The following is a 27,614-nucleotide window of genomic DNA, read 5'->3' as shown; positions in this document are numbered from 1 at the left end:
CCCTTAATGCCAAAGGGATTCTTGGCTGAAATCACCCTTAATCACCCCAATTCTTGTTCTAACCAAGTGCCAAAATCACATATGTGGAGGAGATAGTTGTCTTTAATAAGCTGGTGACCTTACCTTATTATTTTGGGAAGACCTTCTGGTTCGCCGGAAAACCCCCGTGAAAATGGCGCATTGAGGACAAACCGGTGTACGAAACCTTCTGCAGGGGCAGGGCTGGAGGCCGGGGACCGGCTGTCCCTGGGCTGTGCTGGTGCATCCCAGACATTGGCTGTCAGTGCTGTGGGGCCAGGATCTGGGTACGACAGGCCTCAGCACGCCCTCTCTCCTGAGAGTATCCCAAGTATCTCTCTTGCCCACCTCACACTCTTGTGGGCAGATCAGATGTGATGGGAAGACTGGAACGTGTTTGGTGAAGTCTAAAGCGAGGCTGGGCAAACTACAGTCCTAGGCCGACGTTCTCCACAGCTGGCCGTGCCTATTCACGGAAGCTTTGCCTTCGCAGGGTTGAGTAGTTGAGACCAGAACTTGTGTGGCCCACAAAGCTCAAAATACTTACTATCTGGCCATTTACAGAAAAAGTTTGCTGGTCTTTGGTCTACAGCATTGTGCAAATGCAAACTGTTCTCATGAGCTCACGTTGTGTGCTCCTGGGGAAACTCCTGCAGTCTCGAGGGTAGGAACACTATTGGCGCCCTACAAGGGAAGCAGAGCAGGTCAGACTCCCAGACATGCTGTTTGGGGTAGGACAGAAGATCTGAAAGAGCAGGGCCCACCTGGCCTCTCCTCGGTCAAAATGTTTCAGACCTGTACTTGTGAGAAGAAAAATGACCTAGAGATATTGCCCTCCTTCCTTCCCCTCTCTGCCCCGATCAGTCAGGAGGGCATTTCCTACTGCCGCTTCTCCACTCCCTCTGCTACCTGCTCGGGGCTTCTGAGCCCTTACTCACAGCACTCAGCCCAGGGATGCAAACGTCTTGCGTGGAGAACAATATGCATCAGCAGGCAGCTTGCGGGAGCTCTGTGCTTCCTGGGTTATTGTATATAGAGATACACGCGCGCGCACACGCGCGCGCACACACACACACACACACACACGCACTCGTGCACTTAAATATATGATGTTTTTCTTTTTTCTTCCTGTTCCCCCTTGCTTTAGGTGGAGAATTCAGGGGACCCATGGGAAAACTTCCAAAACAACCAGGCTCTCACATACTGGGAATGTGTCTATTTACTCATGGTCACTATGTCCACTGTTGGTTATGGGGACGTTTATGCAAAAACCACACTTGGGCGTCTCTTCATGGTCTTCTTCATCCTCGGGGGACTGGTAAAAACTCTTTATTATCATGTTGATTTTTTATGATCATTAATATTTTCTATGATACAATTTCTTAAAGCTTTGTATTTTTATACTGTGTTTCTGCACGAGAAGCAAATGATTGCCTTAATGTTGCAATCAGGCTAAGTAAATCCAAAGATGACGGTGACTTTTCTGCGTATTTCTTTGGTGTATTACTCTTACCCCATAGATCCAGGTGCCCTGCCCTGGTCAGAGACAGCCATGTAGCCAGGAGTGAACCTAATTCTCTTAAGAAAGTGCTGTTAATAAATGAGAGTGTCTATCCTTTAGTAATGTAATTCAACATCTGATGTGCTACAAGGACAGTTGCTGTCATTGACCCTGGTAGATGCTGTCAGTACTTTGTAGACAGTTTGCGGTTTCAAGAGCTCCCCTTCCCCTGTTTGTTCCTCCCCAAACTTCCAACAAACATTGTGGCTGGGGCCTGCCCTAAAGAGAAGGGTTTCCACGTCGGAGGATGGAGAGCACCTTGGTCTGGTCCAGGTGGACGGCACCACGTGATCAGAGTGTAGTTTTGTACACAGCCCGCTCCATTCTGCAGCAACAAATGGAATATTTTTCCTCCTTTTTTTGTAAGGAAGTTTCACTATTTGTTTTTCTGGTCTAAGCAGCTCTTGAGGGGTCACTAAACCATCCCTAATGATGTCATTCCAGGGGGATTTCTGGCCACACATTGGCAGTGCTGCATTTCGTCTTTCAAAGTAGCTCATTTTAAGTTTAGATTTTTGCTGCACACAGCAAAGCAAGTGATTGAAATCTTAATTCGAACACAGCATTCATGTATGTACACTGCACACACATTTATATTTAGTGATGCATACATATCTCTCTGTTTTGTATGCATAGGACATGTACATTTAAAAATGTATATAAATGTGCATGTGTGTGTACATTAACACAGGCATTTCTACAGTGTTGTCGAGGTGCCCGTAGGTAACAAGACTTACTTATCCAGCCACAAGAAGATGTTTGTTGGACAAAACATGGCAGATTCGTGTTTCTCCTTGCTGTCTTTTCCTCCCATGTAATTTCCTAAATTTACCTTTTGTGTTTTCTAGTGATTTTTTAATGGAAAAGTTTATTTTTAATCCTCTTTGGTGTTTATTGTCTTTAATCACTCATAAAGGCGTTGCTTCTCCTCTGAATTTTAATGAGAAAGAAAGATCTTCTCTTGCAAGAATGTGTGTGTGAATGTGTGTGTGTGTTTAGTTTCACCATTATGCACCCTTTTACTTACTACTTATTTTTCTTCAAGAAGAAGGGTTAGATGTCACCCATATTTGCCTATGCCTGTCTCCTTTGTATTTTTCTCGGTTGTGTTTTTTTTTTGTTGTTGTTTTTCATTTTTTTTTTTTTAGTCATCAAGGTTGGCTGATGTTTGTTTTGTCCTGTGTATTTTCAGGAACTTGCCCTTTTTGTGCTTTTATTTTTTATGATCCGACATATCAATATACACCTTCACAGGTCTAATCCTTTTGTGTTTTCAGATCTTAGTGTCCCCCCTTCTGAAAAGATCCCCTCCCTTTCTTTGGCCTGTCTTTTTAGTCTCTCTTCTGTCTCCTATCTTCTCAGGCCATGTTTGCCAGCTACGTCCCTGAAATCATAGAGTTAATAGGAAACCGCAAGAAATACGGGGGCTCCTATAGTGCGGTTAGTGGAAGAAAGTAAGTATGACAAGAGGTTTTGCTGCCTCCACTGCGGTAGAATCCTCTCTGCATGCCATTTTTTTTTTGGCTCTTGTTTCTTTGTTTCATGCATGTAGGCAATGTTTGCCCGCTACGTGCCCGAAATTGCTGCTCTCATCCTGAATCGGAATAAATTCGGCGGGACTTTTAACAAACATGGAGGCAGAAAGTAAGTCAGTTGCATCAGAAAAGATGTGGTTAAGTGACTTTCCAGAGTCCCCGTGGAGGTGACATCTGAATCCTGCCCCTCCCCTACCCCGCCGGGTGCTTCTATGAGGGAAGGCCCATGTTCTGTATGGGGTGTGATGTCAGAGGTTACCCCAGGAAGTTGTCACGCTTAGACCAACCAATGCCCTGTGCCTTAATCCCACTCACGATTTCCGAGAGATGTCATGGATCTGTCCCGGAAGGGGTCCATATATATAACTGGGCCCGTATAACACATATTTATTAGGGATCTGTTCTGATCCAAGCTCATTCATTCTTCACCTCATATGGCTAAGTGATAAAATTCTGCTCGCTCAAACTAATGCGACGTCATCCTGTGGTAGTTTTTAGGCAACAATAACATAGGAGAAAACTCTAGCAGGGATCCTTGGGCTGCTTGACTCAGGTCATCTTGCCTACGGCAAAGACATGATGGTGACCTGAGACCTAGTTCTCCTCTTCAGCCAAGAGGCACCAGTCTTGTCCTCAAAGGGACTCATTACTCAGCTGAAATTCCTTCTGGGCAAGAAATATTATATTTATAGTAGGTCAGGGCACTACATGCTATTCCTGATGAGTCTTTTGTTTGGCTTCCCAAACATGAATGCAGTCTTCCTGGGAACTATTTCAATTTGTGCTCAGATCACTTTATCACCAATGATATCAATGTACGAGTTCAGTAGGGACTGAAGTTTTGCTCTAAGTAAGGGGCAGGGCCTTGCCGTCCTCTGCCAAAACAGCATCTCAGGAAAGGCATGTTGGGGGTGAGATGAGGATGGCAGTAACCATCCTTCATTTATTTAATTTAGTTAATTAATTAGTTTATTTTTTAAGACAGAGTCTTACTCTGTTACCCTGGCTAGAGTGCAGTGGCATCATCATAGCTCACTGCAACCTCCAACTCCTGGGTTCAGGCGATCCTCTTGCCTCAGCCTCCTGAGTAGCTGGGACCACAGGTGCTCATCACCACGCCTGGCTAATGGCTAGTTTTTTTTCTATTTTTAGTAGAGATGGGATCTGGCTCTTGCTCATGCTGGTCTGTAACTCCTGAGCTCAAACGATCCTCCCACCTCGGCCTCCCAGCGTACTGGGATTATAGGCATGAGCCACCTCGCCTGGCCTATTTTTAAAAGCTTTTTCTTGGGCACTCAGCTTGTTTTTTTTGTTTTTTTTTTGTTTTTTGTTTTTGATGTATAACTTACATAGACTAAAATGTACAGCTCGAGGAATTCGTACCTGTGTATGTACCCAGTAACTACCAGCCTTCCATCCAGATCAAGACACAGAAAAGTTTCATCACTCATGCCTCTTCGTAGTCATGGAAGTTTCTACCATGTAACTGTTTTTTTTTTTTTTTTTTTTTTGGTGTTTGTTCTCATTCATTTTCAAATGAACTCTTGAATAGCTTGTTTGGTTTTTTAAGAGAACATAAAGTCAGACTGGCGGCCTCGAGTTTCCCTCTGTCACTGCCTCCCGGTTTGGGCAGCTGGCTGCGTTGGCTGGAGTGGACCCTCCTCTCCGGTCAGTGGTTCCAATGCATCCCGAGCTCAGGTGTCCCGTCCTCCGTTCAGAAAATGAGGAGGTGGGGAAAAGGGCTCATTTTCTTGAACTACCCACAGGGCACTCGTTTCTGTTCAAAGGCACAAAGGACAGTGGGTGAGAGGAGGCCAGTTGGCGTCTTGTCACGGAGGCAGCACGTCCCTCCATCTTCCCGCTGATGGGCCCCTCTCCTCCCTATTATCTTAACGGCCCTGGATGAGGTTAGAACCAAGCTGTTCTGATGTCTGGACCATTGGTTGGATCCAAAAGGCCGAATAAGTCCAGAGATTCCCGTTGGCCATTGATCCCATGCCAAGAGGAAAACAGCATCTTGATTCATTTTGCCTCCAAGGTGTGGACAGGTTGCCATAAAGCAGAAGGCATTCTGAGGGCCCAGGGCTCTCTTTATGGCCTCCCTGGTATCCCACTGCCCGTGCCAGCATTTCCTAACCACCGCCCCCAAAGAAGCCTATAAAGTCAATTGCCCTGAAGTCTAGGTTGGAAATATTTATTGACTCTCATTCCAGGTAATTTTTTTTTTTTACTAAGTAGTTTTCCTAGTCAAATGTGGGTGGGCTGGTGGCTGGCAGGTTTTGGTGACGGGTGACCCAGATGAAACCCTCGCTCACCACCCCACCGAGTCTGACGTGGTCATCTTTCACCTGGGCGCTTCCACTCAAGCCTCCAGGTGCTGACGACTGCAGATCACAGACTTCCTGCAGTTCTGTTCTGCCTCTGAAATCTTTTGTCACCGTAGTTAGCCTGGTTTTCCCTCTCTCTTCCCTCTCTTGTTTTCTCCCTTTCTGAAAATGCACTTCGCTTTTAATGTTCTCCTCGGGTCCCCAGTGTCCCCGACCCGCAGACACAGAGTCCGTCTTGTCGTCAGCACCGGGCCTGTTCACTTTACTTTACGCATTGTTTCCTGGTTCAAAAGCTAATTACTAAGTAGTTTAAAGAAGCCCTTTGGTCACTTAGATCTTTCATCAGAAAATATAAGCTTGGGAAAGGAAGGGTAATGAGGGGGCCATTAGCACCCTTTGTTTGATGTTGTTTTTCCAGTCAGTAGAACAAGATTGATGAAATGTTATGTTTGGCCAAAATTTGAGTTTTCATTTGGAATTCAGTGTTGAGAGAATGGGCTGTCGGAATCAATAAGTTTTCTTTCGCTTGGGATATGGGCATGTGGTAGTAATTAGCAATAGAAGGTCTTTAGTTGAGCAACCAAGCATGGATTCTGGCAGAAAACATAATGAGAAACTACAGTTGTTCTATTTCCAACGTCAAAAAGTTTCCAGATAAAATTAAATGCATTTGCAAAAGGAAAGCAGCTAAACTTTGTTGAAAGATAGAGTTCAGACTCTTAAAATAGCACGCTGCGCTCTGGGTTTTTGTGTATGCAGAAATATATGTGCCCTACCCTCGGACACACATACCTGCACTCCTCTCCCCAGGATTGAATCACAGGAACGCTCAGAAAGTAATTAAAGCATATACATTGTTAAGGGATTTGTTTATGTGTGCATATTTTATTCAGAAATAACTTCTCTAACAATATATTAACTTGTCAGAGACCTCAAGGTAACTCGTGATCCAAAACTACAGAGACACACAACTTTGAAATGCAAAGATTATTTAAAGTGAAAAAAAAAATGTAGGCAGAGAAACTCAGGGTTTTGTTTATGCAACACCCAAATTTGGGATGTGGGAGAATAGGAAGATTTCGTTGGCACTTCGTTTTCAGTCTTAATCAATGTGTTTGGCATGATGTAAACATTTCATGCAGGATTCCCAAAACCTCTTCACCGCCAACATGGTATCAAGGGCCTAGAGTGCTTATCCAATGTTTTCGTCACCTCCCACAGGACACCCAGACCCCATGATGGGCGTGGGTACACGTTGCACACGTGTGTATATGTCGGCTATCGCGTTTATCTCTGTGATGTATTGCAACTCCTAAGAATAGGGATTTGAGTGTGGACAACCAAGGGCTCAGGGAGTGGCCGAGGCAGGCAATCTCTCCGAGTTGGAGATACTGGGGACAATTAGCCTCTTGGGCTGAGACCTCTACTCTTACCCCAAAAAAGAGCCGTCCTGCAGCCCAGCCTGCCTCCCAAGGCCACTGCCTCCTCCTGCTTCCCTTCATGGAAGGTCAAAGCTGCTTGGAAGTTGGGGAGGGTGGTGGGTGGTGGGCTCCATGGCCTTTGGGATGCCCAGCTCTCTCTCCTCGCCCAGCCCCTCGCAGTTTCCCCCAGAGGGTTCCTCTCTGAGTGTGACTCATTCCACTTCTGGTTAGTTTATGAGAACTGACAAGATCATGGTCCGAGGTCACATGGCCAAGGGCCATGGAAAATAATCGGCCACAGAGAGGAATCCGTCTGCTGCAACCCTCTTGTCAGAGGCAGCCCAGCTGCGGAGCCGTCGGACCTTGTGTTTCCCATCATGGGGCTTCGGTGACCCAAGGCTGAGGCAGCCGTGGGCCAGGTGTTTGGGACAGAGTGAGTGGGATGGGTTTGGCTGATTCTGCGGATTCCTGGTAGCCAGACGCTGAGAGGACGCCTGGAGAGAGGGATGAGTAATAGAAGACAAGGGTGGGCAGAGGGGGAGAGGAAAGTGAGTGTAATTATTAACAACTTGGGGGAAAGGTCCGCAGGACGAGGAAGTCGAGCTCCCATTCTGGTTTGGGGAATCGGTATCGCAGACTCACCCATCTCTTCCTCTAATTCAAGAAAGCTGTCTGTGAAACTTACATGCTGTGGCTTCTCTCAGAACGCTTCCTTATATAGGCAGGACTAGAGCCACAGACTTCCAGAAATGAGACTGTGAATCAATGCAGCCCAAAGCCTCAGGCCTGCCTTCTATGACAGCAATGACACCTGCAAGTACTTGTGTCTTTCTTAATCCTCTCAGCGACCCTTTGAGGAAGGTCTTATCATCTCCGTTTGGAATGGGTAAGGAAACAGAGAAACAGAGGGGGTTTAGTAACTTGTCTGACACCACCCAGCTAGAGAAAGGTAGGGCTGGGGTTTGAACCCAGGCAGTCTGCTCCCCTGTGCCCTGCTGCCTCTCCAGGGCTTCTCTTGAGGCCAGAACACTGTGCCCATGATGGAGAGGAGGAGAAAGATGTGAGCTTCACTTTGGGGCTGTCTCATCCTACTGCTCACCTACTACTGCTAAGGGTCCTGGCCGCAGGGTCAAGGGAAAAGAAGGTGGAGAGGGGACAGAACTATTCCTACCTTTGTTTTTCTCACTTGGTTAGACTAGAAATCTAATTACCTCTTATACACTTACAGCAATGAGGGGCTCTCAAGGATGGGGCCGATGGATCATGCCCGGAGTGAAATTTTTGCCTTTTTGATGGATTTCAACACTTTTATCCTCTTTCCAGCTCCATCCTTTCAGGTAGTTTATTTCTTGGGTTACCAGCCATGGCGAATCTCAGTGATCTGCTAAGCGTGGACTCCCTCCTGGGCAGATCCTACCTGCAGAACATCTTAAGAAGAGCATTCTAGGCCCTTGCAGAGGTAGCCACCTGTTCCCTTTCTCTCCTTGGTTGGTCTGCCACACAGCACAGAGCCGTTCTGTGGTGGCGGGAGGTGCAATACAGTAGGAGGAACCCCCCGGTGAAAGGTCTCCTGCAAGGCACACTCTGTGTGTTTACTTCGTATCTTTATCTTGGAATAGTAACCCTCAGGAGGCCGTACTCCACTGGAGGGAGTCAGGGTGGTCTGCCTTCAACTTCAGATGTGTCCTCTGTTGTAGGGAGTTTTAAAATCACGAAGGTGGGGAGAATTTATCATGCTTTTCCTGTTAGAAATGAAAACAGGGTGCTTTACTGTGCTCTTTAATAATGGACATGTTCATATTTTAAAGAGTACTCAATCCTTTAGAATGAATGATTGAGTATTCGGTAATTTAGAACAAAATTTCAAGACCTGGAAACAGCCAGGCATAGTGAGTTACCTGCCGCAGTATTCATGCCTGTGGTGCCTCTCCATAGGCCTGTTCATTCAGTCCCCAGGTGTTCTCTGAGTTACCTGTCAGGCACAACACCAGGTTGTGTTGGGTGCCCGGGACTCAGGGAACAAGCTCCCCTGGAACGCGTCTCCGAGGAGTCTACAGTCTCAAGGAGGTTGCAAGCCTGAGCAAGGATATGACTAAAGAAAACACCGATTACACATTTTTAACACATGCAAAAAAGACTAAGATTCTGTGATAGAGAAAAACAGGGATTATTTACCCTAGATAAAGTGATCCAAGGAGGTGACACTCCAAGTGGTCCACTTGGCAGATGAGATGCTAAAGCTTGTTCAATGACCACTTAACCCAGCTTGCATTAGCCTCTAAGCCAGAGGGAGCTAACACCCTCGGTTTTAAAATTCAGATTATGTGACCCCCTCTTGCCACCGTAGGTCTTTAGTTCTGTCTCCTCTAGAGTCAGTCTTAAAAACATTTCTCCCTGAGGCTCTAATCTGCCTGAGCAGTGCTCCTTCTGACCCAGCAGGAGAGGGCCGCCGGCGTATCTTCTCTAGTTCTTTTTTGTTGGATTCTAACTCGGTGTCTTTCTTCTGATCAGAAATAGGCTCTCTGTCTCTCTCGGATCCCTTGTTCCTTTTTGAGACCACCTTCTACTCCCTCCTGCGTGGCTGTCTTGTATCAACATGAAATTCTACTCCATTTTCTCTGCCACACTCAGGTTTTGCCCACCATGGTTCTAGACTAATTTTTAAAGGATCTGGAATTTTAAACCATCTCCTGTGCCAGAAGGTGAATTATTTCTTTACGAAGACTCATTTAATGTGCCGTCCCACCGTCCACCCTCACTTTGAAGAGAATTAACATGAGTCATGCCTTCACGTTCATCCATTCCACATGTGTTTATTGAGTGTTTGCTACATGCCAGGCCCTGGGGACAGATGGATTTCTACACATCCGTAAAAATTTCCAAATAGGCCACAGCTCTCCTGAGCTCCCCATCACGTTGTTTGGCCACCTAAGTGGTTGGGAAGTTTAAACTCAGAGCTATTGAAACCTCTCCTCCTCGTTGTAGAGGTGAGAGGCTTCCTACGATACGGTTTCCATCTCTGCTCTTTCTGGGAAGGCCGGGCCTCTAGCACTTGGGAACAGGATTTGGGTCAATTCATGTGCTGCTGATGTGGCCTGATCCGCAGGCCCTTTCTTTCCTGTTTATGCATTTCTTGGGCAACACCCACTCTCACTTCTCCCGCCTGCAAGAGGCGGACTGCTCTCCTGAGGGATGTTTCCTATAAAATGTCACTTACAATTTCTTTATCACATGCATTGCTCTGGTTGAAATGGGACCTGCGTTTTACGCAGACTTGGATCCCTCGTCAAGCAGCCATTCAGCCCTCTCCCTGCGTGGCCCACGTGACTCCCCAGCCTGAACTCCCAGCAATGTCTTCGGATTCCTAGGTTTTAAAAGCCATAAATTAGCAAATCATCAACATATCACCAGGCAGGATCATCTGGTAGCGATTCTAGTCAAAAGGAAACACAGGCCCCAATAACTGATCTTCACAAAGATATGAAGAACTGTAGACAGACAGATACAGTAACTAGGAAGACAAGGAGATAATTCAAGTTGACAGACCATCTTGGATGGATTAGGCATTCTGCTTTGATTAGCATTAAACTTTTTGGGAACAGGGAAAAAAAACCCTGAGATTGCCCTAATACTTTGGAAAAATGACCCCTTGACTACTTCTGAAATTCGGTACGGAGGGGCAGATACGAAAAGCACGTGTCATTAGATGGTGTATGGTATAATGGAATGTGCCAGGTGTTCCGTTCCGATGAGAGGGGCCTTGGTGGAAGTGGGATGTGGGCATTTCTTTCTTGGCATCTGCTTTGGATTCTTCTCAGCCATATCTTCAGTCCCTTTCAAACTTGAAGCTCTATTTAAAGAGACTTGGATGCATATTAAATCAATTTCCTGATGATACTGATAGAATGAAGGCTTGCTCCCCCCACCCCACCCCCACTTTCCCACTGTCTCTCTTCCCTTCCACACACTTATCAAAATGTTCCAGCTATTGTTCTGAAAACAAGAATAGAAATGTAGGTGGGAGATGAACTGTGTACCCCCCCAAAAGTCATATTCAAGCCTAGAGGTTTTATCTCCAACATTCTTTCTTCCATTAAAAAGAAAAGAATTCTGAATATGACTTTTCTAGTTATAATCCCTGAAGATTCTTTCTGCTTAGTGTCAACTCTGATTGGGTGAATTCTTGCTGGGTAGCTGCAGAGTCTAAGGAACAAATGCCCCCATGTGAGACTAAATTGCCCCGTGTTTTCCTGCCGTGTCATTCACTCTGATAGAAGTCTTTCCAGAGCTGTGAAAAGTGGCTCCTAGTAGATTTGGGGTTCACCCCAAATCTGTCATCCTCATGAAAATAAACCAGGAAACTTTCTAACTGGCCAAGTCTGGTGCCTCTTTTTATTAAAATATGATAGAGGCCAATGCAGAGTGAAAGTCATGGAAATCCGACTCTGTTGCTCTCAGAGTTCAAGCCCTGCTCTAGTACTGGTGTAGCATGACCATGGCCGCTCCCACCCCTAGAACCACAGGCACTGATCCAAATGTGGGTACCAATCATCAGTCAAAGTGATCTTTATCCCTCCTCCCTGTACCTTTCAACAAGGGGAATGGGGGCAGTGCAGAGACAGACACATGCCCATCACGGTAAGAGCTTGTGCGACCTTAGCCACCCACCCCAGAGGCAAATACCAGCTAGTATATGGAACAGCTTTAGGGAAGCTCCCATTTCAATATCTTGGCTCAACAAACAATTATTTGAACCTGTACCATGTCCTGGCACAGTGGTTAAAAGGATAAAGCAAGAAAATATGATTCTTGCTCTCCTGGAGCTTACCTGAGACTGACCCATCAGAGCCATCCAAGGAGCCAGAGGCAGCTAAAAAGAAGCTTGATTGTGTAGGAGCATCATCCCAGAGAAATACTCTTTTGGCAGGCATTTTGCTCAATAAAATCATGAAGGTGAAAAATAATCATGAAGGCAAGAAATATATTAGAGGGAATGCTCCTAAAAGCGTACAATAATTCATATTGATGAATGTACCCATTGGAGTAGTGTAGGCATGGGTAACAGCAGAGTGCCTGTTCACCTGAAAACCTAAGGATCTAGTGAGGGACCTAGTAAAAGAGGGGTGTGGAGAGATTTGGGAGGGGAGGGGAACTGCTGATGCAACCGTGAGGTCTGCTCCTCCCAGACCCCACAGGTGTCCCTCGTGGCTTATCATGCCTCATCTCATACCTTCTGACCTGCGGCTCCCCGTTCCTGTGTGGATAACAGGTTCTGGAGGTGCCTCCTTAGTGAATGGCTACCACCTTAGGTTGGCTGGGACAACATCCTTGGTTGTGGCTGGAGAAGTAGGCAAGGTTGTGTCAACTTGATTGTCATGATGGGAGGGTTGCTCCCAACAGCATGTGCTCCAGGACCACGATGAATGAGTCCCCAGGGCTGTTAGGGAGGGAGGTAGGGCTCGCTGTGCAGATGAAAACCCTCTCCAGGACTAAATTAAGAACCATTTCTTTGCTTGGACTCATTCTGCCTCTATTTCACCTTCCTCCCCAAAGGCTGAGGCTGACCTTTGTCTGCCTTAGTTCTTCTCTCAGTCCCTGCTTGTTCAGAAGCGGCATTATCAAGTGAAGGCGGGAAAATCTGCTTTGATCTAAAGAAAAGAAAGTGCCATCCAGTGCCCCGATTCCTCTGTAAGAGCAGAGAACTGTCTAGGAATAGAAGAGTCAGGTCAAGGGAAGACTGGCTTATTTAAAAATGGTAAAAGGCCACCAAGCCCAAAGTAATGGGATGAATAAAATGCAGAAGGGCCGGTGTTGAAGAGAGACAGAAGGAAGAACAAGTGCAATTTGTGAGGGTTCAACGATTATAGAATTGCTTACTAAAGTAGGCTGTAGAATTCATCTTCCAGGGAGGAAGGAAAGAAAGAAAGGAGGGGAGAGAAAGAAAGGTGGTGCTAACACTTGCATACTGGGTAGCTGTGAGAATTAGATGAGAAACTAAAGTGTAGATAAAAAAAATCTGCCAGTTAGGGTTCTTTGGTTGCAGGCAACAGAGCCTGATTTTTGCTAACTTAAGCAGAAAAGTAATTTTTTTTTTTTTTTTTTTTTTTTTAATGTGAGAGTACCTTAAGAATCCAAGAGAAAGCTGAAAAGCAAGATCCCAAAAGAAAGCCAGAGACATAGCTCTGAGATTCAGGAAGCATAAACTCAGGGGCACTTATCATGGGGTTTTGTCATCAGGATGAATCAACTCCCACTATGAACTTAATGTCTCACCATTTAAGATTTAAAAGCACTGATTAGCCTCGCTTGTGCAGGGAACCTTGATTAAAGGTGTCAAGACTGTATGTAATTGGGGGAGAGATGGCTCCCCAAATTAAAATTGAGGTGCTGTTGACACAAGGGAGGGTATATGCTAGACAAGCAAGAATAGTGTCCCCTACACTGAGGTTCTCAGAATTCTTTTTATTAATAAGACTTGGACCAAGGCTCCATTCAGTCAACAAGCTTACAAAAGATGAGTGGTCATTCCTGATCCATGGCCTAATTATGACCATGTATATGGTCTGATTATGGAGGTCTGATTATGATTTGGGGTGGTGGGGGTACAGGCACAGATCCCTCTAGGGTAGTTGAGGTCCTGACTGTCAGAACTTCTGGTCTGGGTAGTACATCCCAGTATTGTCTGTTAGAGGTACCAGTAGTCTGTCCTTTGACCTTGGGGCTCTGCTCTGCAGAGGTGCCTTTGCTGCACTGTTGGGATCTATTTGCTCAGCCTTCTGGCCCCATTTAGGGAACAGCGGCAAAGCAGCCCTCCTCCTCCAGAATAGCTCTGTTGACAGCTGGATAAGTTGATTACTTTATTCATATCCTCACTAGGAGGGAGAATGCATTTCCTTCCTTTGTGATTAGCAAAGTTCTAGATGTGGCCATGGCTAGGAAATATCTTATCACTGCACCTCCTTGTTTTTTTATTTTTTAAATTTCTTTTAACAGGAAATGGTTATTGTCAGAGTTTGGGATTGTGGGCATGATATACACTCCCCATTGTTGTGTTTTCATTTTTCTCTCCACACGGACAGCTCCCTCGCAAACTTGAGATATGGTGGTAGATTCAGGGTGGCAGAACCAGCCCATGGTCTAACAGGCCTGCAGTTACCTGTTACACTTCCTCTGTGCTCACCGTGGCATAGGTCCCAAGCAAAGCATAGTTTGCCAGCCAGTCCACCAGTCAGCAAACAGTTGTGCAAAACACTGCAAGTGTCAGGGGCCCCGAGCTAGGTTCTGGGGTAGAGTGGATGGATAAGACCAACACAGCCTGGAGTCAGTCTTTGTTTGCTGGGGATTCTCTCCCCCAGGTGGAAGTCAGTCCCTTCAAGACAGGCTCTCCGTAAGGGAGGAAGTGGGGCAGCGGGAGTGGGATCAGCCTTCTTCCTTTTTGGCAGTGGGGTAATGAGCCTCACGGGAGAAGCTGAGGAACAGTGGCCCTGAAGAACATGACCCAAGTCAGAGAAAGCTGCCTTAAGACGAAAGCACAACCAGGTGAGATGGAAAGTAAAGCCCAGCTTGTGTGAGGGTCACGGGGAGGTGGTGATGCAGACACCGGTTCAAGTTCAACCTATGTGAGAAAACATGAACTTCACTGCCCGCTGTGCGTGGGTTGTTGGGTCTCTAAGCACTCCCACTCTGCCTCTTTTATGATAAAACGTGGCTGGTTCCCCTTGACAAGTACTTCTTAAAATTCATTCCCATCTTGTCAGGGGCTACCGATGGCAGGATGCATCTGGGGGGAGGTGGGATGAGGAAAGCATGATTAGGAGGCTCAGCACAAAGACAGAAGATAGTCTAGCATATGTATTTGATATAAATATTATAGTTTTACAGAGACATCTCGATCAATATATGCCACATTTCATCTACCTCTTTGACAAAGTGAGCACAATGTATTCAGGGAAAGCTGTATAGGATTTTCAATTTACTCTGTATGATTTATTGTGACAGGATTGCTATGAGTTTTTTAAGTTCTTTATACTTGTTCCAGTAAAAATGGATATAGTATCTTTAAAAATAAACAGCCCAGAGCTGTGCATTTTACATTGTCTTCCTAGAGCGAGGCCCTGCTAAAGAGAGATCTAAGACCTCCCCGCCCTTGGGGAGTCTGATTGCAGTCGGATTTGCTTCGGTGCTTGCTTTTAGCTTTTTTCGGGGGAGAGGGGTGTTGGGGCAGTGGGAGAGTAAACAGAGAAATCAATTAGGAAGCTATCGCAGACGTCTAGACAAGATATGATGATGGCGTGAACTAGGGAGGGGGCAGAGAACGGCAGCCCGGCTCGAGGGTTCAGTGTCTGGTGGGCACACCCCAATCTGTCTGGGCCTCTTCATTTTAGAGTAGACTGGGCCCAGGTCCCCCAGAACCGGGCCCCCATCTCCTAATTCCCAGCCCGGTATACTCCCCATGGCACCAGCTGCTTCCTCTCTTTAGAAGGCATCAAACAGAGGGAGCGGTTCTGCCCTTGGTCTGGCACTCACCTTGCACTGAATCGCTGGGCCTCAGTTCCACATCAGACGGAGGCAGGCGCTAGAGGAAATGTTTGCCAAGGGCCCCGGGGATGCTAACATAGATATGAGAACGTTACAGGGGCCCGTCACTGCCGTGCTGTCACAGTTCCTGTTTTCGTGCTTCAAGGTCTAAGAACTGCTATCTGAGTCTTTGAGAAAGTATGTGGTTTTCATTCTCATCGACCTAAACTCATCCTCAGTGGCTCTCCATGATGCCTCATTTGCTGCAACAGCTCTGTCTGGTGGCTGCCCCTCCTGCCCTTCTCTTCTGTCTCCTACCATAAGTCACTTCCCCTGAGTTGTCCATTCCAAGAGGCACCCGTGGAATTGAGCTCTGAAATGGAAATTCTGACTCAACTTGGGCATTCAGGCTTTCCTGGCCCGTTACGAAGAAGGGAGGATAGTGGTTAAGGAGAATGTGTGGGATTTCATTCTGGAGATGGTTAATGATGGGAGAAGCACACCCACATAAATTTAGTGAAGACATGCCCATGAAATAAGCAATTGGCAATTTTCTGGTGACCCTCAATAGAGTTCGTAATAGTCAAGCATTATTATTATTATTCTTACAAAGCCATACTCAACCACCTGATGCCATGACCCACCAGCATTGCCCACCCCTAATTCTCCCAGCAGCACGCACTGCTCGCTTAGATGGGACGAGTAACTCCTTTCCAAAAAATGCCATCTGCTACTATTTTGGCATTTAAGATGCTTCCTTGTGCATCTGAAGTGGATCTTTTAATCTAAGTCATTACCATTTGTTTATGTTTGGTGTATGTTACCTTTGCTCAAGAAGTATTTGTTTACAGAACTAACCAAAGCTTTAATTTTTTTTTTTTTTTTGAGACAAAGTCTCATTCTGTCACCCCGGGTAGAGTACAGTGATGTCATCGTAGCTCACAGCAACCTCATATCACTGGGTTCAAGTCATCTTCTTGCCTCAGCCTCCCAAGTAGCTATGACTACAAACGTGGGCCACCATGCCTGGCTGATTTTCTATTTTTAGTAGATACGGGGTCTTGCTCTTGCTCAGGCTGGTCTCAAACTCCCGATCTCAAGCGATCCTCCCACCTTATTCTCCCAGAGTGCTAGGATTACAGGCATGAGCCACTGTACCCAGCCCAGAACTAAACAAAACTTTAAAGACCAAAGGTCCATCAGAGCAGAAATGGTTATTGATTTAGGTTTGTTGGCCATCTTCACAAACCAAGTGGTCAGGCTCTATAGAAATCAGTCCTGAGTATTGTCACTATTCTGAAAAAGTTTAGACCCAGAGCCATGGATGGGAACAGGTTTAGCTTAACTTTCCTATGTATTTTCCATTGTAAATGGATCATTTAGATTCTTCTCTTCCTCTGGATCCCTGGGCTGCTGAGGAAATCCTGAGCTAGACATGGCATATAATGTCTAAAATGGACATTTGCATCACTTTGCAGCCCCTTGGCTTGCCAAATCATGTGCCTTAAGTTAAAAGTTTGGTTTAGAGTTCCTGACCAGTGGGACTTGTGATTTCTGCCTACCACTCAGGCTTTGCTGGGGATGTAGCGATACTGCCTTTACAGCCAGAATCTAGTGATGTTGCAATACTGTGATGGTTAATCCACCCCAGTCCCCAGACTAAGCCTCTCCCCTGGCCCACTGTGGACCCCTCCAACACCTCCTCCACCTTGTATCCAGGAGGACATCTTTGTAAGTCCAGCCCTGCTTGTCCTGAAGGAGCAGAAGCTGAACTCCTCAAGCCTGTGTGTGCCTCTTCCCCACCACCTTCATCTCAGTAAGAAGAAGAGTGGACCTGAGTCACATCCTTTACTTGCCGTGGGATTCCAGGCATGTGATGTAATGAAATAGAGATTTAGGGAGGTTATCTGAAAAGATGCAGATAGTAAGAAGAGAGGGTTGTTTGAGGATTAAGTGAGATTATATAGGCCACAGAACATTTTACATCTGTTACATACTGATTTGCTTATGTCACATGAATTCCACTATTAATGATTTATAATGCTTGCAGCGTGCCAGATTACTAGGTCCTTACATGTATTATCTCTTTAAATACATCCTCAGGATAACCTCATAAATCAGGTACCAGCTCTGGACCCTCAAAGGCTCTGGCTTCTTAGTTACAGAATACAAAATTGGTACCTTGTCTGAGACTCTTTAGTTACTTAGTGTCTGAGCTGAGTTAACACAGCGCTATCAGTGTGACTCTCACGTGGTGGATGTGTAGATGTGTAGGTGTCATGGAACCCAACAGAGATAATTTTGGGTAGGGATCTTTTTGGCTTTCTTCAAATCACGCTGTGTGAATGACCATCACTCTACTTCCAAGGTGGGCACACCCTGCTCTCAATCTTGGAATATTTTCAATTATTTTCCGATAATTGAGGATGCAATACATTCTGCTTCTCTTCTCCCTGCAATCATATTCTTCCACAATCTACTGCTCCTGGAATTTTCAAAAATCCGGAAAATATTTCTGGAAAAAAGATTTTCTGCCTTCACTGTTCATCCCTCACACCCCTGCAGGGCCTTCCTTAGACACGGGCTGGCAAAAGCGTATCTTCTACTGCCAATGCTGAGTTAGAGAGGCAGGTTCTCCCCATCCATCAATTCTAACTGCATTCAAACATTTTCAATATGTGGGCTCCTTGATAACTCTCACTGTATGGAAAACAAAATGGAGGAAAATGATTATTGGCACAAAAGGGGGAGGCCATAAATCTTCAAATCAGATACAGGACAGATTGGAACAATATGGGTTCTCCAAGGTTGCCATGATAATGTACCTAATAATTCTCCTTGGGCAAAAAGGCAATCTGCTTTCAATCAATCTTGCTTTTTCTGAGCAAAAATACCAATTATGTCGAAGGAAGATTTTTTTTTCTTCCTTTTTGATAAAGACTGCTCTCCACCCCAGAAATCATGCTGTAGCTAAAAGATATATATTTTCAATTGTCTAGAATGGTATTGGACAGCTAGCACCAAATGGAAAAAGTCAATCCTTTTTTTTCTCCCCTCTCTTGTCAGCATTTGTCTACTTCTTAGGAGAAGTGAAAGTTAATTAAGGCTTAAGGGATAATATTGATTGCATTGGAATATATTTCATATGTACCCAGCACGTTTTCAAGTAAGAGAACCCTGACTTTTTCTAAGGCTGAATAAATCAGCTGGCTGAGCCTTTGATTCAAGGGTGAGAGGGGGACTCATCTCCTCCCTTTCCACTTTTCACACATCTTTCCTAGGGATGAATGATTTCAGAAGAGGAAGAAAGGTTGCTGGTAGATGCTCGTTCAGTTCTTTGCGTACTAGATAGGCAAGGATGGATGTTCAAGCATTTCCCTATACCTATCACTGATTTAAGTCCAGCTTTGAATAATAACCAGGCTTATGCTGGTACAGAACTTTGAACTTTACAATGCCTGGTGCAAGAGGCTGGCTGGGTGATGTTAACCTCTCAGCTTCCTCATGGGAAGGCGTATTGAATGGGAACGAGTAGCTTGCCCAGGGTGACACACATGCTTGGTAACAGAGCAGGGAATCCTATCTGTCTTATTTTCACATTCAAGTGAAAGAAACGGCCCCACCCACATATCTGTCCTGTGGGGATACCCATACATTGGATTCATGTTAACCTTGCTCTTAATCTTGTAAGTCTGCAGGCAGATGGGGCAGAAGGCATTAGGATGGCACCAAATAGCCCCATTGTCATTTGTAGGGAGGTCGAGTCAGGAGGGGAATCCTATTTTTCTGTCACTTTGTACACACTGGACAAATTCAAAATCAGAAATCTTATTCAGAACATGCAAATTCATCTGCAGTGTTTTGTCCATATAAAAGCACAATGCACCACAAGAAACATTTTAAGATGTGATGTGATAAAAATGTGTATAATCCAAGTGTTCAACTTGGATTGTATATTATGATATACTGTGTATTTCACAGCCTTATAGGAAAGAGAGGGTTAGTCATGCGGGCTTTGGACATAAAATTTGGATGGGTGGCCAAGGGACCTCCCTCCACCTAGCAGGTCCTGGCGAGAGAGCAGAGCCATCATGTTAAGACGGCTCTTCTGCAGTAGCCATTGGCACTCTTCCCTCCCCTCGATGGCCTCTGCCTGCCTGATTGCTAAGTGCACCACCGTAACAATAACAGTTCATAATGGTGATATTATTAACTGCATCGTGCATATTATTGATTTACTCTTTGTTCTGCATCATTATCCTTTTGCCAATGAGTTTACTGTATTATTCTCACATACTTAGTCAAGCACCAAATTACAATGAAAGGGCAGGCTCTTGTAATGGCATCTAATGGAACATTGCATAAGCCATCATCATTGCCTCCTATTATGGGGTGCCTCCAGCCAATGAGCTTTCTGCCTTATTGGAATGTGCACAGAGCAATTATGCAGTGCAAGGGGCCTGGCCATTCTAAATTTTACCCAGGAAATAACCATGCTGCATGTTCACCACCTGCCCAGGTCTCAAAGCACAGCTAGCGATTCAGCCTCCATCACTCTCAGCCTGAGGGAAACAGGGACAGGAGCCGAGCCCCTTGATAGGTGCACTGGAAGCCGGTGGCTTCATTTCTACAGTCAGTCCCCAGCTTTTGGTCTTGCAGCTCACTCTTGCATTGAAGTGCTTACTCCTGATTGTGCATTCTGGAGCAAATATACATGGGATAGCCTGGTGCTAAAGTCAGATTAATCCAGAAGCCCGAAGCTGTTGGAGGGACTGTTAGGCTCAATAGTTCTGAAAGAGGGGATCATCTCAGAGTGAGTCACTATTTCCAGAAACAGAAGTCCAAACCATCCTAGAACAGGCAAGCAACTCCAGCCTCAACCCTTTCCTGGCTTCACCTATCTTGAGGTCCTGGAAACCCCAGGCACCCTAAGCAAGGGACTCCATGGGGCCACACAGCCAGCCGGCATGATCTTCCATTCCGCAGGCATCCCATCCCCATTTAGCCCTGAGTAATGCTCACTTACTGTAAAGTGTTACATGCCCCCATTGTTGGAGGAGTTATGGTGGAAAAATGCAAAATTTCCTTTTTACTGCTTATGGCCAGCAGAGCCTATAACGTGTCAGGCCGCACATTAGCCACCCTGATAAAAGTCCGCTTTCTTACACACAAAATCATCGTTTCAGCAAGATTTGTTATCTCATTACCTGATAAGCTCTATGTCATAAACCAAGACTCATATAGTAAATCTCCCGGGAGGACGCTTTGTGGGCAGAAAGGGAGAGATATGAATCTGCAAGAGACTTGATAATGCAGCATTTAAGCGCAAGCATAATGTCACTTATTGTTAAATGCATAAAACCACTTGGCCAAACCGTTGGGCTTTTAATAGGATTTTTGTGCAGCATCAGGTGAGAAGCCATATGCCTTTTCTGTCTAGGAGTCTCTGAGCACCTGCTAGCACCGCTGCTTTGCCTCACGGGCCTCCAGGGATGGTAGCTGGGCTTTCAGGGAGGCGGAGGGAGGAGAGGACTGCTTCCCTGCCGCTGCCACGCTTCCTTTGTCTTGCCAGGGTGGGATGCGGGTCATCTTGCTGGGCCCGACCTGATCTAACCGGCCTTTCCTGTTCAGGCACATTGTGGTCTGTGGACACATCACTCTGGAGAGTGTTTCCAACTTCCTGAAGGACTTTCTGCACAAAGACCGGGATGATGTCAACGTGGAGATCGTTTTTCTTCACAAGTAAGAGGCTCTTGCTGTTACCAGACCCTCCACCCAACCACGCGCACCCTGGGGGATTCCCTGAGTATCTGTAAGAGCGATGCTGTTGGGGGTGGCAGTGGGGATCAAGGTAGAGTTGAGTAAGTCACGATCCCTGCCGGCCTCATTGGAGAGGACATTACTGAACCAATGGGAAGGGAAGTCACAATTGGTTGAGTCGTGAGAGCAGCACCTGCCTCTGCAGAGGCAATTCTGGGACCACATCTGAGTTTCTCTCTGGAAGAAATAACAGTGGAGCTCATTATGGGTCCAACTCGTCGCTACTGACCCTGCAGCAATCTGGCATGTTTGGTGTGCCCGCAGTGTCTGGTGTGGGGTGATTAGCTATATGGTGTGGGTACGTTAGGAGTGCAGGAGTGAGACAGAGACCAAGCAAGACACCAGCATCAGAGGAAGCAGGTATAAGGTAGTAATCAGCACAATGGCTGTTCCTGGAAGCCTCTGATGTGGGGCCCTAGGCTGGCCCCTGGGCACGCAGTCTCTCATTTAATCCACAGGCAGAGTAAAAGCACATGCTCTGGACTCAGCCTCCTCAGTCTGAATCCTGACTCAACCAGTTACTGGCTGAGCCAATTACTTAACCTCCATGTGCCTCAGTTTCCACATCCATAAATCGGGAGAGAACAATGATTTCCACCTTGTTGGGCTGTCATGAGAATGAAATGGAACAATCCATGTGAAGTGTGCAGAGCACAGTCAGACATGCAGTAAGTGCTCAATAAATGTTAGTTATTAGCGTGAAAGGTGAAATATATTAGGCAGCACAATCAGTTTGGAAGGTAGGTCTTACCTTGCATGTGAGGTGAGGAAAGCAGCGATCTCCCTTCCACCCGATGTTGTTGGGGTTTTAAGCTTTGCCCGATCCCCCTTTTTAGGCATAAGGTGGTCTGCCACAGGAGGGGAGAGAATTAGGGGGCTCTGCCATGTTGACATGAATGCTACCATTGTCATCGTCTTTTATGGAGACGGGGCTATTTGGGGGCCAGTCCTGGCACCACGTTGCAAAAGGCCAGGGCAGAGCTCCCATGCTGGCGTTGGCTCTGCATGGTGTCGGCCACTCGGGGCTAGGTCCTGCTCTGAGGGCCCAGTGAGGCCAACCTCCCTACAAACTGCCCGTTCTGTGCATCCCCTTCCTCCAGCACTTGTTCACAGAATGCCAAACTTCTGACTCGCCACTCCGTTGGAGCACCAGCACTTTTCTGCTCCGCACTGACTTCTCCAAACTCTTAGAAGACAGACCAGGCTGTGGCGGCGCAGGAGCGGGTGCCTGCGGGCCCGATTCAGTGCTTAGCTGCCGATTACTAGCCGTGGGGCCGGCTCTGTGCTGAGCGTTTTGGAAAGTTCAAGAGGGGTATAGTGTGCAGGTTCTGCCCTCATATCAGTTGGGCATTTCAACATGAGCACGTGTGCAACCATCGGAGGACAACATGAACCCTCTATTATCCAAGGAATGCCAAAGGCAGTTTAATCGAGAGCTGCATGGGGCATCTCTCTCAGGGAGAGGCCAGGCTACTGGCACCACCAGGGCAGGCTTCCGACAGAGGCATGACTTGCAATGGGTCTGGGAGAGTGGGTGGATTCGCACAGGCAACCACTCTTCTCTTACCCACTGCTTTAGTTCAACTAAACAAGCTGGCCGCTAATGGTTCCATTGCTAGGATTCACCTTTGTGCCCCCAGCATCTGTCAACATTAGACTCATAGTAGATGGCCCAGTTAATTAATCTCTCAGAGCTTTGGGTTAATGACATGTTTTGAAGTTTAAATAAGTTAATATTTGTCAATCTCTTAGAACGCTGTCTGACATATCGTACACACACACAAAAGTACTATTTTTGTTATTACTAAGGACTTAATAAATGTTAGGCAAGTGTTGGCTATCATAGTCCCTGGCATATAGTAGGTTCTAACTGAACATTGTCTCCCAGTGCCTAGCACAGAACCTCGTAGAGTACATTTTTCATCTCTGCAGAATTAATAGTCAATCAATTTTTTCATCTTTGTCATCCCATGGGAAAGGTGTCTGCACAGCTCAGTACTGAGACGTGTGGTGCATAGTACACATGTTTGCAAATCAAGAATAGTACTGAGACTAAATTATGGCTGCTCAGAGTTGACATCTTTTGATCCAGGCCTTGGGAGATGAGAAGTCCATGAGGCAGAGAAACAGGGGAAGGCTCTGGATGGAGCAGATAGCAGGATGGCTCTGCCAGGGGGAACTTCAGCTAATCTCCTACTGTGTTAGGGTTCTCCAATGAAGCAGATCAGTAGGAGATAGAGCGCTTGCGGGCGCGCTCTCTCTCTCTATATATATATATAATTTATATATCAATATATCTAATATAGTTACAGATATAGATAGGTATAAGTATCTATATATTGATATATCTACCTCCATCCATGTCCACCTATCTGTGTATACATATGAGGAATTGGTTCACTTGATTACGGAGGCTGAGGAGTCCTACAGTCCTACAATCTGCCATCTGCAAGCTGGAGACCCAGGAAAGCTGCTGGTGTCATTTAGTCTGAATCCGACGGCCTGAGAACCAGAGGAGCCAGTGGTGTGAACCCCAGTCCGAGGGCAGGAGAATGGAGTGAGATGTCCCAGCTCAAGCAGGCTGGCAAGAGGCAAAGGGGACACATTCCCCCTTCCTCTGCTTTATTGGGCCTCCATTGAGGCCCTCAGAGAACTGCATGACGCCCGCCTGCAGTGAGGAGGGCGATCCACTGTACTGAAGTCGCTGATTCAAATACTAATCACCCTGCAGACACCCAGGAATAACGTCTAATTTGGACACCCCATGGCACAGGCAAGGTGACACGTAAAATTACCTGTCACACTCGTGTCCCAGCCCAGCTTCTCTATTCATAAGATAGGGATCCCATTCATGATGAAGGCTAAGACATGCTGCCCCATAGGCTTTGGCTTTAGTAAAGGCCCTGGGCCTCTTTATTCTACCTTGGTACTGGTTTTGGTTTCAGCTGGGCTGGGGTCTTACTTCTCTTGAGTGTGATAGGGGCTGCTTTGACGGCCACAGCCTTTCCCCAGGGCTCACTGCGGAAATTGGAGAAGGGAACCGAAATCCCCGAGTCTGAGTCTGCTATGTTAACGGCCGTTTCTTCTCTCTCTGTGCAGCATTTCCCCTAACCTGGAGCTCGAAGCTCTGTTCAAACGGCATTTTACTCAGGTGGAATTCTATCAGGGTTCAGTTCTCAATCCGCATGATCTTGCGAGAGTCAAGGTAAGGAGGAGGTGACTTCTGCTTTCACTGCATCTTGTGGGGGGCGGGCGGTGTCTAACTCCGTGGTGAGGGCAGATGCCTCGTAGGATGTTAACAGTCATCCCCCAAACCCCTGGTAAGATAAGTCAGATACCACCAACCTTGACATCGCCCTTCCACCGGCCTCCAGACCTCATTCTGCGGGCACGTGCTAGACTACCTATAAGCCCACCGCACTTGGACTGTCATAACGTGAAACTTATTAATATTTTGCTGGTTCCCTCAGTATCAGCTGCTGCTGAAGGAAGTAGACCAGTTGTACAGACTCAGAAGTCTTATATACACAACATCAATAATCAAGTAATTCCCATCTTGAATACTTAAGTTAGACTCAACGTAGCTCCAACATCTATTATTTATACCTGAAAGTATAAATATAATAAAAATAGAAAGTATAAAATAAAATTTTACTAAGCCGTAAAATGCTTTGTGCCCACTTTTTTTCCCCCACCAAAGACTCCGGGTGCAAAACTAAACATGCAAGTATCTCTCATCTCTTGATAATGGGCTAATCTTTTCTTCCAGAACCTGCTAAGTTAGAATCTTTCATAAAGCACACCTGAGGCTTACCAGGGAAAGGTACACAGCAAAATGGCATCTGCCACTTTATTGGTTTGATATAGATTTTGTAAGCATGTTCAATATTTGCATGCTGGTGGGTGTTCATTAATATTGTGAATTCACTGAAGTCTAAATGCTAACTGTGGTCACCACATAATTCTGTAAATAAGATAATTGGCCAACATGAATAATCCAAAAGGATTTGGGTAAATTCTTTGCATTATTAAAGAAATCTGGAGGCAGTTTGTGACATACTGTGGAGGAGATCATGCCCTCCCTCCAAATGCAGGAATGGCCCCTTAAGTACAACGCACCAAGTAGGACAGATTGCAGACCTGGGCCGGCACTGAGAATTCTTATGCTTATATAGCCCAGTTATTCTTAATATTATCCAGACATGACCCAAGTTATGGCTAATGCGAAATCTTACGAGAACATAGAGAAAATAGTTATTGTTCATGGACCTAATTTAAATGCAAGCAATTATTAGCACATCAAACTCATGGTCCCCTCTAAGGAATAAGCCCCTTTAGGCTCGTGTTTAGGTAAGTCAGGAGGTTGTATTTTGAGGTCATTTGTAACATATCATTTCATACACATAGATTTGTTATCCTTTGAGTTTCGGAATACTAATGCAATGCTAAGCAATATGGAGCTGTTATCTGATTTAGGGCTCTGATCTCAGTCCCCAGATAATAAAGACATAAAAAAGGTTGGATGAAGGACTTTGGGGTCTACATTTCTGAATCTCTAACTACTCAGTGAACTTGGTAACCTGGGAGAAGGGGTTTAGCCCACCTGCCTCTGTTTCCTGGCTGGAGGAATTAGGAGGATGGTGTAGATGGTTGAGAAAGGAGGTGGAGAGGGGACGGAAAGGCTTCATTAATTGTTATTTAAAGAAATCTGGAAATCCATGCAAGCGCCTATGCCAAATGAAAAGTATAATTACCAAGGTACATGTTGTACCCTCCAAAAGCAACAAGATGAAATGTTTATACCATAACAAGGTCTTGCAACCTACACTTTTGACAAAAACTATAATCTCTCAAGCTTGTTTTTTTTTGCTTTCCTTGCAAAGCACCAGGTTCTCCAAGAGCTGTCAACAGAGAGAGACTGCAGTCGAGTGTGGCTATTTATATGTTTGTGTTCTGTGATTTTTCCTTTTGGTGTCTTAGATAGAGTCAGCAGATGCGTGCCTAATCCTTGCCAACAAGTACTGCGCTGACCCAGATGCTGAAGATGCCTCCAACATTATGAGGTAACTCTAGGGGCTGGGGAAGGCCCAGGGCTTGGCGCCCTGTGTCCCGCTTGTGGCTTTTTGGGGTCCTCTGCAGAGGCTATCTCTGCGGGACCTTCTCTGCCTCTTGTGCCACCCCATAAGTCACGGCCCACATGGGCCTGGGAGCCCAGGCTGCAGTGGGTGAGGAGGACAGTGGTGCACAGGGAGCTGCCAACAGGAAGCTCACTGTCCCCAGACCGCAGCTCTGGGACTCACAGGTGGCCAGGGGTTTGAGATTCCTTGAGACAGAACTAGAAAAGGAAAGATAGATTCACATGGGTACAGGCCTGAATTAAGGTGCTGTGTTTCCTAAGGGGACGTGGACCTGAGATATCCTAACTGGGGGTGATTTTGCCCCCCAGGGGACATTTTGCAATGTCTGGAGATGGCTTGGTTGTCATGACCGGGGGATGGTGCTGCTGGCATCTGGTGCGTGGGGGTCAGGGATGCCACTAAACATCCTGCAACGCACAGGACAGTCCCCACAGCAGAGAATTATCTGGCCCAAACTGTCAGTAGTGCCAAGTTTGAGAAACCCCTTGTTTGGGCTTTCCATGCGCATCTGTAGCTTGCTGATTAGTGTCACCCAAAGAGGAGTTCATGGACCAATTAGCTTGCTTCAGCCAGTTTCCCAAAATTAAATAGTGTTCTTCACTGAAAGCTTTTTCAGTGCTTTTAATACTAATATGAATCTTGGAGGTGGTGTATTAGAGAGGATGTATCAAACTTATTTTACTACAAACCACCCCCCGCCCCCCGCATTTTTTTTTTTTTTTTTTTTTTTTTTACAAAACATCTTCTGGTGGGAGGACACTCTAGGTAGCATTGCCCAGCGGGTTAGGCCCACATACTGCTAATCTCAACCCTGACTCCAACACCTTGTTCTTTTCGCCTTTCAGAAGAAAAATTGTTCAGTTTTTGTCCTTTCCATAGAGCCATAGTTGCAGCGTGCAACTATGAAATGACTAAAAAGTCAAGACATTTCCCTGCAGATCCTTAAAGGCCTTTTGGAATTCATCTCCTCTCTCTTGTGTAAATTGCAGAATCCTTAGGAGGGCTGAGGGGAAACAACAAAGAGAACCTTCTGGGGAGGAGCTGAACTGAGAGAAAACATTGCAGCCCCACTGCGTTCCAAGGAACTCTCTCGCCTAATTGTGAACAGCTATCCCTGGGGCCAAAGATTTCCCCTCTGCTGCAGCTTGGTGTGCTGTGTCCTGGGAATGTACCTGAGGTTGAGGGTCAAGAAGTTGCCTCTGTGGCATGACAACGCTTGCATCTCCTTTTCTTCAGTGGCCCCAAGTGACATGAGCTTTCCCATCAGTGAGAGGGGA

General features: G+C 46.1%; 1 protein-coding gene across 26 annotated transcripts in view; it reads left to right on the top strand.

Annotated features, from left to right (window-relative positions):
• Positions 1-27,614, top strand: part of KCNMA1 (potassium calcium-activated channel subfamily M alpha 1) — a 725,165-nt gene that overhangs the window by 491,361 nt on the left and 206,190 nt on the right. For 25 of the 26 annotated variants that reach the window (XM_069460487.1, XM_069460484.1, XM_069460483.1 and 22 more), the window contains 5 exons: positions 1,166-1,336; positions 2,942-3,033; positions 21,011-21,121; positions 24,299-24,404; positions 26,180-26,262. In XM_069460487.1, coding sequence (XP_069316588.1) covers positions 1,166-1,336; positions 2,942-3,033; positions 21,011-21,121; positions 24,299-24,404; positions 26,180-26,262 — 563 coding nt within the window. Of the gene's footprint in view, positions 1-1,165; positions 1,337-2,941; positions 3,034-3,131; positions 3,224-21,010; positions 21,122-24,298; positions 24,405-26,179; positions 26,263-27,614 lie in introns of all 26 variants that reach the window. The other variant, XM_069460486.1, reaches the window with a different exon arrangement.

This window comes from Eulemur rufifrons, chromosome 28 (genome assembly GCF_041146395.1).
Source record: "Eulemur rufifrons isolate Redbay chromosome 28, OSU_ERuf_1, whole genome shotgun sequence".
Taxonomy (NCBI): domain Eukaryota; kingdom Metazoa; phylum Chordata; class Mammalia; order Primates; family Lemuridae; genus Eulemur; species Eulemur rufifrons.
The sequence above is the reverse complement of the archived record's forward strand: the minus strand, read 5'-3'. Positions and strand labels throughout refer to the sequence as shown.